Here is a 12,600-nt window from a genome sequence, read left to right as displayed (position 1 = left end):
AGGAGATTCTCAATTAAATTTTTGCTTTCACTTTATTAAGTATTATAAGAAGAGTAGTTTATAGCACTCCTACTGCAGGTAGCTTTACAACATGAACTTTCAATAGTTTTTCTTTATAAATCTTCCAGTAAAGAGTTAACATAGAGCAGGTCATATGGATGCGTACCTGTAAGAGAGCTGAAATGTGAGTAAACTTCCTGGCCATACGAGTTACTTCAGGTAAGAAGGAATACAGCAGATTGGTTTCAAGCTACAAAATAAAACAATAAATAAAATGACTCACAGGAGCATTTACTTCTTTTGAAGACAAATTATTCACATCCAGATTAAAAACAATCCCTTAGCTTAAAGAGTCTTTATCTAAATAACATGCCAGAAAATCTTAGAGCCCTGTCCCTTGAGTGTGGAAACCAGTAGGTGACCACCTCAGGATTTCCAACTGGGGCACAACTCTGAGTCATCCCTCCCTTCCTTGTAGCTACATATGCAGTAACTTATAGCACCATTATGACAACATTTAAAAACGACCACAGATTAATGTTAAAAACTTAGTGCAAGTAAAAAGGACTAAAGGTTATGGATTAATATGTGACTGTCAGTTAGTATGAGTCATATTTCAATGAGACCGGCATTGTTTGGCCTTGGTACAGATCTGTAATCACAGCATTTGGAAGGTCCAGGTAGGAGGATGAGGTGCAGGCATCAGGAGGAGGAAGAGGAGGAGAGGAGGAGGAGGAGAGGAGAAGGAGGTGGTGGTGCAGGCAGGAGGAGGAGGAGGAGGAGGAGGAGGCATAATGCAAGGTCATCTTCAGCTATGCGCAATGAGTTGGAGGCAAGCCTACATATTTCATGAGATCGAATTCAAAACTACAACAAAAAAACAAATCTATCACAAACCTCACAGAAAAAGGAAAATCACTTTACTAGAGCTCAGGCGCAAACTTGTTAATCAACAGTTTCTCAGCCTCACAAAAAAGAGCCAATGCAAGCAGCCATAGTCCCCAGCTCTTTGATGTTCTGAACAGACTGTGCAAATACCACACCACACATTCTTTTGGTCCTCCTTCTGAGAGTTCAGACATACTTAAAACACTGGGATAGCTCAGAAGAAACACTTGGAAAGATTTCCTAACAAAGCAAAGCTATAATATAAATATAAAAGCCCAAAGCCAGGTGTGGTGGCGCACGCCTTTAATCCCAGCACTCGGGAGGCGGAGGCAGGCGGATTTCTGAGTTTGAGGCCAGCCTGGTCTACAGAGTGAGTTCCAGGACAGTCAGGGCTTCATAGAGAAACCCTGTCTCGAAAAACAAAAAAACAAAACAAAACAAAACAAAAAAAAGCCCAGGCAGTATCCTAGTCTATAACACAAGCCAGTTTAAAAAAGATTTTTCCTTATTCTGAGTGATCATTTAATCCTTGTGGCAATGTGCTGAGAACACAAACCAGAACCAGAAAGCCTAGCATGACTTTCCAATTCTGTGGTGACTCTAAGTGAGCTCTACAGTTCCTCTTGTGCCCAAAATCTTATCTACAAATTAGATAAGTACTACCTATCCATTATATTGCTGTGTTTGAAGCACCTGTCACATTATGTAACCAATAAAATATAAGCTTTCATTACTAAGAGAGACAAAGACTAAAGAAAAAAATGAAACAAACTTCAGTACAAAGCTAAGCTGGTCAAATAACCAATTAGTAAGGCAATAACAGACTTTCAAACAGTCTTAACTATGAAAACTAAATGATAGTATATCAAGAAATAACATTCACTATAATAACACTCAATATACAAGATTTAGACATCCCAAGGAGACCTTCATGTTTTACTTATTACACTTCAGTGATATGAGTAGTTAAAACCCATAATTACATAATTGAGCGGGGTACAGCTCAATAGCAGAGAGCATGCTCTGCCCTGAGCTCAATTCCTATCACCAAGGGAAAATCATGTCCCTGACACTGGAATAGCTACAACACTCACCTGAAAATATGAAACTTCTGATTCGCCACCGCTGGAAACCTCTGTGACCACTGATAATGACTTCAAATCACTTGATAAACACAGAGCAATACAAGTTCCGGCAATCTGCAAAACAGTTATCACCATGCCAGATACATCTGCTATTACAGACAGGCTGCATCTGCTTATAACAATGGAGGCAAAAATTCACACATAACTTTAAAAAGTAGAAATGCACAACCCTGATTCCTGACTTACCCATGGAGTGGTCCAAGAGCACACTAATACCCTAATTAATGTCTGTCCTCCTCCCATGAAGGGACCCACACCAAATACTGACGAACCAACATATCCCATAGATTCTAAGATATTCTCTCCCTTTAAGAGCTTAGGACTTCTTTCACATGTCAACCACCCACTTCAACTCTTGCCCACTGCAGGCTTAAAAACCAGTAAATTTGAATTAAATGGCTCATGCCAATCATTCTTTAAAAGGAAAAAACTTGACTAATTCCACCAATAGCTCCTGATTGCTACAAACACAGTAACACTAAATTCCATGTTACTAAAATTAACCTCTGATCATTTCAACAGGAACTCGTGAAAAACACCACCACCACCACAAACTCAACTTGCTCTCATCTTGTTCCGTAAGTAATCAGCTGCTATTTTCTAATAGAAACAGAAAGATTTAAAGAAGAACTTACCCCTGTTACTCGGGCAATTTTGAACATCCCATAAGCATAAAGCTCAATAAATCCAGAGCTTCCTCCAAGGACAAGGATGTTCAGCCTAATTGAGAACAATGCAACAAACTGAGGCCCGACAACAGCAGAGTGGGCTATACTCTTAACCCAAGGCAGGACTGTTAAGCTACACTTAGAGCTGCACTATACACGGGCGTGACCGCAGCAAGACCCCAACCACTAAGGCCTGCTACATTTTTTTATTCCCAAGTCTTCCAATAACAGACTTCCAAGAGCCTAAAAAACTCTGTTAATGCCGGGCATGGTGGCGCACGCCTTTAATCCCAGCACTCGGGAAGCAGAGGCAGGTGGATTTCTGAGTTCGAGGCCAGCCTGGTCTACAGAGTGAGTTCCAGGATAGCCAGGACTGCACAGAGAAACCCTGTCTCAAAAAACCAAAAAAAAAAAAAAATTCTGTTTACAATAAAATTCTAGGCATCAACTGTATTTACACACAATCAGTAACAGATGATCCTTTTACCAGCTAACACATAGTGCCATCAGTTCTGTCGTGAAGGTGATAAAGATTACATTAAATAGGTTTTAATAATTGAGAAATTTTAAATTAGATCTAGAAACTCTAGTATGTACATCTGTGCTCTTAAGATACACTATAATATTACTAAAATCCAGAACATCCAATGGTCACACAGCTGACCTGCCATCTGTATGCTACTCAGAGATTGCAATGCCAACAGTGAAGTAACATGATGAAGAATCAACTATTCAGTTCTGAAAACTGCCTCAGATACAAAATATTAACTTCAAGAAATCAAATAAGATATCTGTAGGATTTACCTGACATCTCCCAAGAGCTTGATAATTTCATCAGAATTTTCTTCACTAAAATAAAAAAATAAATTGGGTCATTCTTCAATATTAACTTAAAAATAATAAAAGACCACATTGTTGGAAAACAAGGAAGGTATACTTACCTAAATATTTTTGAGGTGCTGTTGTAACTGGGAGAAAACAGAGAAGGCACACTGGTGAGAAGCGCACAGCACACTGGCACCGTGTGAAAGCAGAAGGTCAATGGGCAAGGCTCGTTTCAAAGGGATAAAACGGATACATACTTTTTTGGCAATGTGGGCAGCTTAGGCAAGAGAAGATTGGACTCATCCTCAGCATTATAAAACGATGTTAAAACACTAAAAGAAACGGGAGCCCAGCATTACACAGCAGCAAAGATTCTACTCTTTCCATTAAAAATGCAATTAAAAGAGATTCTTAGCTGTATAACTTTACCACGTAAATACATGTAAAAAAAAAAAAACTGTTACCCTTGTAAAACAAACACTGTTAACAACCCCATATATGAACAGAAAGCGCTGGACACCAGATTTATTTGTATGCATGTTTCACTGGCCTACTCACTTTACATATTGAGGAATATTAATAAAAGCTTTCTGTCAGCATATGAAGTATATTTATATGTATTCAATATTCAGGTAGATAGAGTGCTAATCTAAGAAACCACAGAAAACAAAGTACTAAGAGTAATTTAAAACAACCGAGATAGGCTGGGCGTGGTGGTGCACGCCTTTAATCCCAGCACTCGGGCACTCGGGAGGCAGAGGCAGGCGGATTTCTGAGTTCGAGGCCAGCCTGGTCTACAAAATGAGTTCCAGGACAGCCAGGGCTATACAGAGAAACCCTGTCTCGAAAAAACCAAAAAAAAAAAAAAAAAAAAAAAAAAAAAATAACCGAGATTATTCTATCATTTAATGACTGGTTCTATGACTCATACAGACTTGGGGATGAGGCAGTCTGGGGGGATATATGAAACTATAGCATTAATCCAGAAATACTCTATAATTTTTTAATTCTTTTGAGTTTACTTGTGTGCATCCATGTTCTGCCTGCATGAATCTACGTATAAAACATGTGTGCCTGAGGAGTCCAGAAGAGGACATCAGATCCCTGGAATTAAGAGTTATGGTTGGTTTTGAGCCATCATGTGGATGCTGGGAACCAAACTCAGATCCCCTGCAAGGGCAGCAAGGGCTCTGAACAGCTGAGCCATCTTTCCAGCGTCCTAAAACAGCCTTGACAGCTGGGATTATAGGTGTGTATCACCACCATGTGTGGATCAGAAATAATCTTTATTGCCTTTTCTTTCTCAATTCCACTCTCAAATACAGTTGGAAATAAATGGCTGAGAAAGTGGAAAAGTAGCAACTCTCTCGCAGTGCTGTTCTGAGAGATCCTAGAACATCCCTGGAGTGTTCATTCCTAAACCTTTAGAATCGCACTGGTTAAGGAGCAGGTACCTGGGCTAGGACACAAATCACAAGACATGCTTTCTTCCTTCACCTTCTAGAAAACCATAACTATTTGCAATCCTTGCTTATTTGACAATGTGCTAATCACTTTGGTTTCTCTATAATGAACTTCAAACCTCAGGCTAAATCCTTGTCATTTTTTTTTTTTTTTAGGTCCCACTTAAGAAAGCTGTCCTTTAAAATTCATGATTTATAACTTCATTTGATAGTAATTTAGTGAAAGTCATGAAGAAAACACTATTGGGAAAAAAAGCATTTTCAAAACCCTGTCTCCCACGTGAGCCAGTGTCATGGGTGACTTTCCTCACTATAACCCAAGCATTCCTCGTCTACACAAACTACGGAAAACCTGTTCCAAACAACAAGGGAAAGACACCAGCCAGGTAAACAGAAGGAACCGGCAGGCTGGCTGCTCTGCTGAGCCATGTTCATGCCCTAAGAACATCCATTAACATAGGACGAAGCGCCTCACAAAACAGACAGCACACACACAAATAATAAAAAACCACAACCATTTCACACTTATAATTAAAAGTAAAAACTGCAATGTATGCACACTCACAGCACCAGGCCTCGTTTCCATTCTAAACAATGAAAATCTTGGCTGGAAGAACTCTATATGTTTACAATCCCCACAGCAACCCTTGGGAGGCCAAGAGGCAGGAGGACCTCCAGTTTGAGAGTGGCCTAGCCAAGGACACGTCTGAGAAATAACCTGAGGAACAAGCTCTGAAAACTTCTCCAGTCATCCAGAATCTACCTACGGTCACGACCCCACCCCCACCGCCATGCCTGTCCCCACACACCCACACCCTGGGGTACTCTACCTGCTTTCCACAGTCACTTCTGTCCAATGCATACAAGAGACCGGAGCCTCCACAGAGAAGGAGTGTAAGCTTTCAGGCTTTTCTACATCACACAAAATAATTTTCTTGGTATCCGCAAGAGCAAAGGCCAAAACTACAAACAAAGTAAGGAAATAATCAGAATAAGTTAGCATAACATTTCAGAAAATTATTGGGGCATGTCACTTATTATCCAGTTTTCTATTCCAAATACATTCTAACTACCTAAACATTCTTCTTTGAGGGCCAGTGGCTCAGAAGCTGAAAAAATGTGTCACTATGCCTGACAACCTGACTTTAATCCCCAGGACCCACATGGTGAAAGAATAAAACCCACTTCTATAGGCTGTCCTCTGACGGAACACATGCACTGGGGCACAGGCACCCCACACACATCACAGTAAATGTAATTAAAACAATCGCTTTTGCCTTGACGTTTTTATTTTTTGATGTTATAATTTCATCATTTCCCATTCCCTCCCCCCCAAATCCTCCCATACAGTACTCCCTGCTCTCTTCCAAATTCATGTCCCTTTTCTATTAATTGTTCTTACACGAATACATATACATCCCTAGATATATAAATAAAACCTGCTCAATGTGCATAATGTTACTTTTATGGGTGTTTTCAGGGCTGGGCATTTAGTATTGGATCAGCAGTGATGTGCTCTTCCCCGGGGAAGAGATTTCTTCTGCACTCAAATTCCTTATTGCCTGTAGTTCTTCATGAGGGGTTGAGGCCTCCTGGACTTTCCCTGTCCATATTAACAGAGTTGTTGTTGTTTTCTTTGTTCAGTTCCTGTTTAAGCAGCTATGTTGGTGAGACTTTTATAGGTGTGTCTATTCCTGTAAGTAATATTTTAAAAACTAAAGAGATCTTTGCATATAGTTAAACCCATTATTTAAGCTTATTGTCAAGTGTTCAAACATGATGTGTTTACTTGTGGATCCTGTTCCCCTAAATGAGCCACGTTGTCTGGTCTCAGTGGGACAGGATGTACCTAGTCCTGCAGGTCTTGATGTGTTGTGGGAGGAGGGGTGCCTCCCCCTTCTCAGAGGAGAAAGGGAGGGAGGGATGGGAGGAGGAGGTTGGTACTGGGATGTAAAGTGAATGAATGAATAAATAAATAAGCAAACAAACAAACAAACAAACAAGAAAAATGATCTGTCTACTCCCTTCCCAGGAATTTTACTTACTAACTTACACCACAAAGTCTCTAGCCTGGGACCTTCTGTTAACAAGAACCTACCCAACGGGTCCCAGGAGATTATCCCCTCATCACCAAGAGACATCCTAACACCAGCCTATACAACAGAAAGGGGCTCCATGTGTCTTCTTATTCTCTGTACTCTATCCCATGCCAAGAAGCAAGATGACCGAATGCTACAAATCTGTCCTCTGATGTGCTCCTCTGTGTAAGTCATTATCCTCCTAACACAGACAACTTCAGAGCTTCGCAGCCGACCAGTGAGTCTCACCTCACTCCCCTATAGGCGACTTGGCCTGAGGAAAGGGGGTAGACTAGACTTTTTTTTTCTTTTATGATTTTGTTTGTTTGTTTTCTGTATTGGAAACTGAATCAACAGTCTGTCACACACTCTACTACTAAGCTATATCCCTGAGACTCAGAGTCAGTAATCCTCCTGCTTCACCATTCCAAATAGAGGCCTGCACACCACCAGGCTGGGCTCCTGCCACCATTCTCAAAACACTTAAAACACTTGAAACAATTGCTTTCTAACAAAACACATGAAACTTTCTGTTTATATGAAACACATTTTAACACACATTTGGTTTTAATGATTTCTCCGGGAGATCCTATACTTTTAGATGAATAATAAAGTCCTCAAAATGTTACTCAAAAAAGTTGTTTTTCGTAAGTCCGGTGTGGTAGCTCAGACCTGTAATCCTAGCATCCTGAGGTAGGAGGAAAGAGTACTGTTACGAGCCCAAGGCCAACCTGGGCTACAAAGTGCAACCCTATCTCAAAATACAAACAACAACATAACCTCTAATTTCAGAGCTACAGATCAGTAAAGTCAAAGTGCTATGTTCTTTTATTAGTAAATTCAAGAGCATGCAGGAGGCCCCGAGTGTAACCCGGGGTGGGGGTGACAAGTTCCTCTATTACATTTATTCTTATTCGTGAGTGCTCATGGGAGCAAATGTGTGCCGTGCACATGTGTGGAGGCCAGAGGGTAGTTTTGGGAATCGTTTCTCCTCTGTCACCACGTGGATGCTGGAGATCACACTCAGGTTTTCAGGTGTGGCAGCAAACACTGTCACCTGCACAGAGCCATCCCACTGGCCCAACCCCTCTGATTTTATATGTTCTACTCATCTAAGAAAAAGGAGAATGGCTATGCTTAGAGCATTCCTGGAAGTTCTACGTTTAGGAATTAATCCCACTAAGTTCTCCCACTTGCTCAGAATGGTTACGCACTGCTTATACAGCTGAAAGCCGACATGTGATAAGCATCACGGCCAACAGCTGTACATTACAGTATGGAGACACAGTGGTTAGTGTTCACTTAACATTCAAAGCGGCAAATCTGTTTACACTGGCCTGAACTAAGCCTATCGGAATAGATGAATTCAGATCAAAATGCACAAACAGATCTCTACACACATTGTCAGAGCTGCTCACCAAAACAGCTATCAAACAAGCTTTAAGTACTTATATTTATTTAAAAAAAAAAAAAAAAGAAAAAGAAAAAAACAAAACTAAGCAGGAGGACATACTCATATTACAAATGTAATTTATTTTTTTTCTTAAAGTACCTTCAGGCTTGCTCAACCTTTTGCCACAGTGATACAATGTAGTTAACCATGAAGTTCACATTAGAGAACTATGCAATCACATTACAAAAAACAAAAAAAAAAAAAGAAAAAAGAAAAAAAAATAAGAATAATAATAGAGAAACCCTCCACAAACAAAGAAACAAAAAAAAAAAAAAAAAACCCAAAGTTTTGAGGACGTTAAAATTTTGTGCTGGGCCATATTCATTGTTATACAGAGTCCCATGTGACTTATAGACCACAAGCTGGACACCCTGATAAACTTCAAGCTGCAGCCCATAGCAATTTACTATTCTAACACTAGGACTAACTGCTCCAGAAACTATCAATTTAAGAAACTAAACAAGACAGCACAGTGGTGGTGCAAGCCTTTAATCCCAGCACTTGGGAGGCAGAGGCAGGAGATTTCTGAGTTCGAGGCCATCCTGGTCTACAGAATGAGTTCCAGGACAGCCAGGACTACACAGAGAAACCCTGTCTTGAAAAACAAACAAACAAACAAACAAACTAAACAAGATACACACACACACACACACCCCCATGGAAGATGAATGATCTGAGCCACGACAGCAGGAAAAGACCTTTGGGAAATGTAGAGTCACAGTGCGCAGCCCCTCCTGAGTGGTAGCTTACATAGAGGAGATTTATGAACCTCACATTTAGTACTAACTGAATTTGGGGGAGAAAAAGACTGTGATGGCACTGAATGGACTCATGAGTGGTGAATGGTACTTGGATCAAATGATGTAGGACAAGAGAGCAGAGAGAGCCAAAGCCAATTATTCTGCAAATGTCTCAGACTTTGATCCTATCTGCCACAAAGCCAGGGCTCATTAAAGACTTATCCCTGCCAACAACAGACTTTCATGAAAAATATAAGCATTCTAATAAGAAAAAAAAGTCTCAAACTAGTACTTATAGTTCTAATATAGGGCCAGATACGGTAGGCCACACATGTCCTTAATCTCAGCACCTGGGAGGCAGAAGCAGGTGGATCTCTGGTTTACACAAAGAGTCCTAGGCCAGTCAGGGTTATACAGTAAGACCTATACAACAGAAACAAAACCATAATTCTAAAATATACCAAGAAAAAGTACTGTTTTTAGACTATCCTTTTGGAAATAAGAGATACACGTTTGTAGCATTATCATACGTTTGCCGTCTGGTCTCCAGGCCAAGCAGGTCACTTCTTTTCCTGTACTTTCATTTGGTGGGAAACTCCAAACTCGATGAAAACTTGCAAGGCGATGCAGCAAAACCTAAGATGAAAAGACATGATAGCAGAAAGCTGCAAACTCACCTGCAGAGATAAAATGAACCTAGACCCACAGAACAAAAATTTTAATTACTACTTTTGAGTATTTTTTTTTGCAATCTACAGAACAACAGTGTCCAAACGAATGTAAGACATTTTCAAAGAAATGGGTGAACTCAGAAGGCCCAACTTAGTCCTGTACTCTACATATTTTCTTTCTTTTTTTTTTTTTAAGGTACACCTACATGTATGTATTTGTACCACATTTGTGCAGTCAGTGCCCCAGGAGGCCAGAAGAGGCCATCAGTTCTCCCTGGAACTGAAGCTACCGACAGTTGTGACCATGTGGGTGCTATGAACCAAACCTAGGTCATTTATAAGAACAGCAAGTGCTCTTGATAGCTGAGCCATGTCTCCAGCCCCTTTTGTATCTTTTAAACTTACCTTTTTGAAAAGGTTAAAAAGCCTATCCAAGACAATAGACAAAAGAAGTAACACAAACAACATGAATATGTAGGTGACATAGTAAAATAACAACAATAATGACTGCACTCTTAGCCCACGCCTTAGCTATGTCACCAGCCATGGATCTTAGAGACAGAGCCGTGCCACACAACACGATAATGCAATCTGGCACACTAAGCATTTCTGGGTGCTAGGCCTTCCTTACCACCTAGTTTTACATAGGTGAGGGTGCTAAGTGGCATGGATGATGGGACCCTTTCAAGATGGCTGTCAGGTAATAGTCATCCTCCACAGAAAGATGGGTATCTAGTTGTACTTGATATCGCATGTTCACGTTCCTAATGTCAGAAATGCTAACTGACAACGTCCACACGCATTCTGTCTGCAATTCTGTGAGGCATCAGCCTTTCAACTTAAAGATCTTCTAAATAGCTAGATGTAACAAAGATGTAAAACCTCGGAACCAAGCATCCTCTGTAGCAACTGCACACACACACACACTTCCAGTTGGACTTGACAGTTCATCTTCATTCTCTACTAATCTGAAACCAACTTTGGGCGGGGTCTGATGGTGCATCCCTGGCCAAATCAATTCCTGGAGTCCTGGGTGTGCAGAACTTGGAGGGAATTTGTTCTTCTGGGCCATACAGGAAATGGAATACACATCCTGTCTGGAAGGCACAGTATTTTACACAGTCTCTTAAAGTTAACAGCCATGCTGAGATGTAGGGGCAGGAGAGATGTGCGATTCGCCACGTCTGCCAAAGGGGAAACTGAGGCTCGAGGGTCCCAGCCCAGGCGACCTCTCTCACCAGCTCACTTACCTCGCCTGTAGTGTTGGCCAAAGCAATGAGGTCTCGCTTGGGGGACCAGGCCAAGAAAATAATCTCCTGTGGCAGCTGCTTCTCTCCCACCACCCGAAAGGATGGGAAACAGGTCGGAAAGCGCAGCATGGGTGCGGCCCTGCAACGACGTGCGCGAGAAGGCCGCCGGAGCACCCGGCCACAAAGCTCTGGCACAAAGCCCTGCCAGCAGCGGTACCTGCCAGAGTCGCAGACTCGGCCTACTCCTAGCCAGCGGCCTTCCCCGCCCTCTCACTCCGCCCTCCGCGCTCGGAGAAAGCTTCCGGCGCCGACGCCGGGACGTCTTCGCGAGAGGAAGTGAGTGGCACAGCAGCCGCGCGCCGGTGGGGCGGGGAGAGCGCAGGGCGGGGCTTGATGTAGGGCGGAGCCGTGTGGGCGGGGCGAGCGAGTGCTTAGGGCAAAGTTAGCCTAGGCTACAGCGGGTGAGGGCGGGGCTAGAAGGGAGCGGAGCTAGGCCGTAGCTGGGCGTGGCTAGGGCGGAGCGAGCTCTGGTGTCTCGGAGGTCCCCTACTCTGGGCTGCCCGCTGCACAGCAAGTACCAAAGGAATCCTTAACCCTGTATACGCGGACGTGTGGGAACCCTTCCAGGCCTTTTCCGTTTGCTCAGAAATTCGCTGCTGTGTACACAATCCCTTTTGTTCTAGGTTTAGGCTCTAATCAAAACTCCGGACTCACACACTGGACCTCCTTTGGCACACAGTCGTTTTCAGCCCTGGATGCATTGTAGAATTTAAAACAACAAACCTCTCTATCAGGCAGCATTTTAGCAAATTAAAAGAGGGTTAACATTGGACGGAAATCACCATTTAAAAAGAAAACAAAACACTGAATGATTCCTATCTACAGACATATACTGTTAAAGTGCTTGCACCCTCCCTAACAGGGACAAATAGTGTGTTTTCTTTCGCCTTATTTAAATGATTTCTTGACTTGTAGCAAACTCACCACAGTTAAGAGGAAACAGGATTTATTCTGTGGCTATCTAAGCATTCAATTTTGTGAGAAAATGTGGACAGACACTGCCCAGGCAACCTCAATTGTCAATCTGTTGATCACAACTGCTCTGGGTTTTAAGTATAAAGACCACTCTGCAAGAAGGGAGAGCAAAGTAAGTCTACATTTTATCATCAGTAGTACTGTTTATCAAAACTGTTTCCCTCTGTCATGGTTTGAATATGCTTTGCCCAGGGGGTGGCACCATTTGGAGGTGTGGCCTTGTTGGAGTAGGTGTGTCACTGTGGGTGTGAGCTTTAAGACCTCATCCTAGCTGCCTTGAAGTCAGTATGCTGCTAGCAGACTTGATATGAAGTAGTAGAGCTCTCAGCTTCTCCTGCACCATGCCTGCCTGGATGCTGCCATGTTCCCACCTTGATGATGTCC

The 12,600-nt window shown here is 42.1% G+C and overlaps 1 protein-coding gene across 1 annotated transcript in view; it reads right to left on the bottom strand.

The window, feature by feature from the left end:
• Positions 1-11,439, bottom strand: part of Anapc4 (anaphase promoting complex subunit 4) — a 32,600-nt gene extending 21,161 nt beyond the window's left edge. Inside the window, exons 1-9 of the mRNA NM_024213.2 lie at positions 11,182-11,439; positions 9,791-9,896; positions 5,820-5,952; positions 3,784-3,858; positions 3,643-3,669; positions 3,506-3,550; positions 2,669-2,753; positions 1,983-2,087; positions 167-250 (exon numbers count right to left, since the gene is read on the bottom strand). Coding sequence (NP_077175.1) covers positions 167-250; positions 1,983-2,087; positions 2,669-2,753; positions 3,506-3,550; positions 3,643-3,669; positions 3,784-3,858; positions 5,820-5,952; positions 9,791-9,896; positions 11,182-11,310 — 789 coding nt within the window. The 5' untranslated portion in view covers positions 11,311-11,439. The remainder of the gene's footprint in view (positions 1-166; positions 251-1,982; positions 2,088-2,668; positions 2,754-3,505; positions 3,551-3,642; positions 3,670-3,783; positions 3,859-5,819; positions 5,953-9,790; positions 9,897-11,181) is intronic.
• Positions 11,440-12,600: the final 1,161 nt, after the last annotated feature.

This window comes from Mus musculus, chromosome 5 (genome assembly GCF_000001635.26).
Source record: "Mus musculus strain C57BL/6J chromosome 5, GRCm38.p6 C57BL/6J".
In the NCBI taxonomy this organism is placed as follows: Eukaryota; Metazoa; Chordata; class Mammalia; order Rodentia; family Muridae; genus Mus; species Mus musculus.
This window is presented reverse-complemented; position numbering and strand designations above follow the sequence as displayed.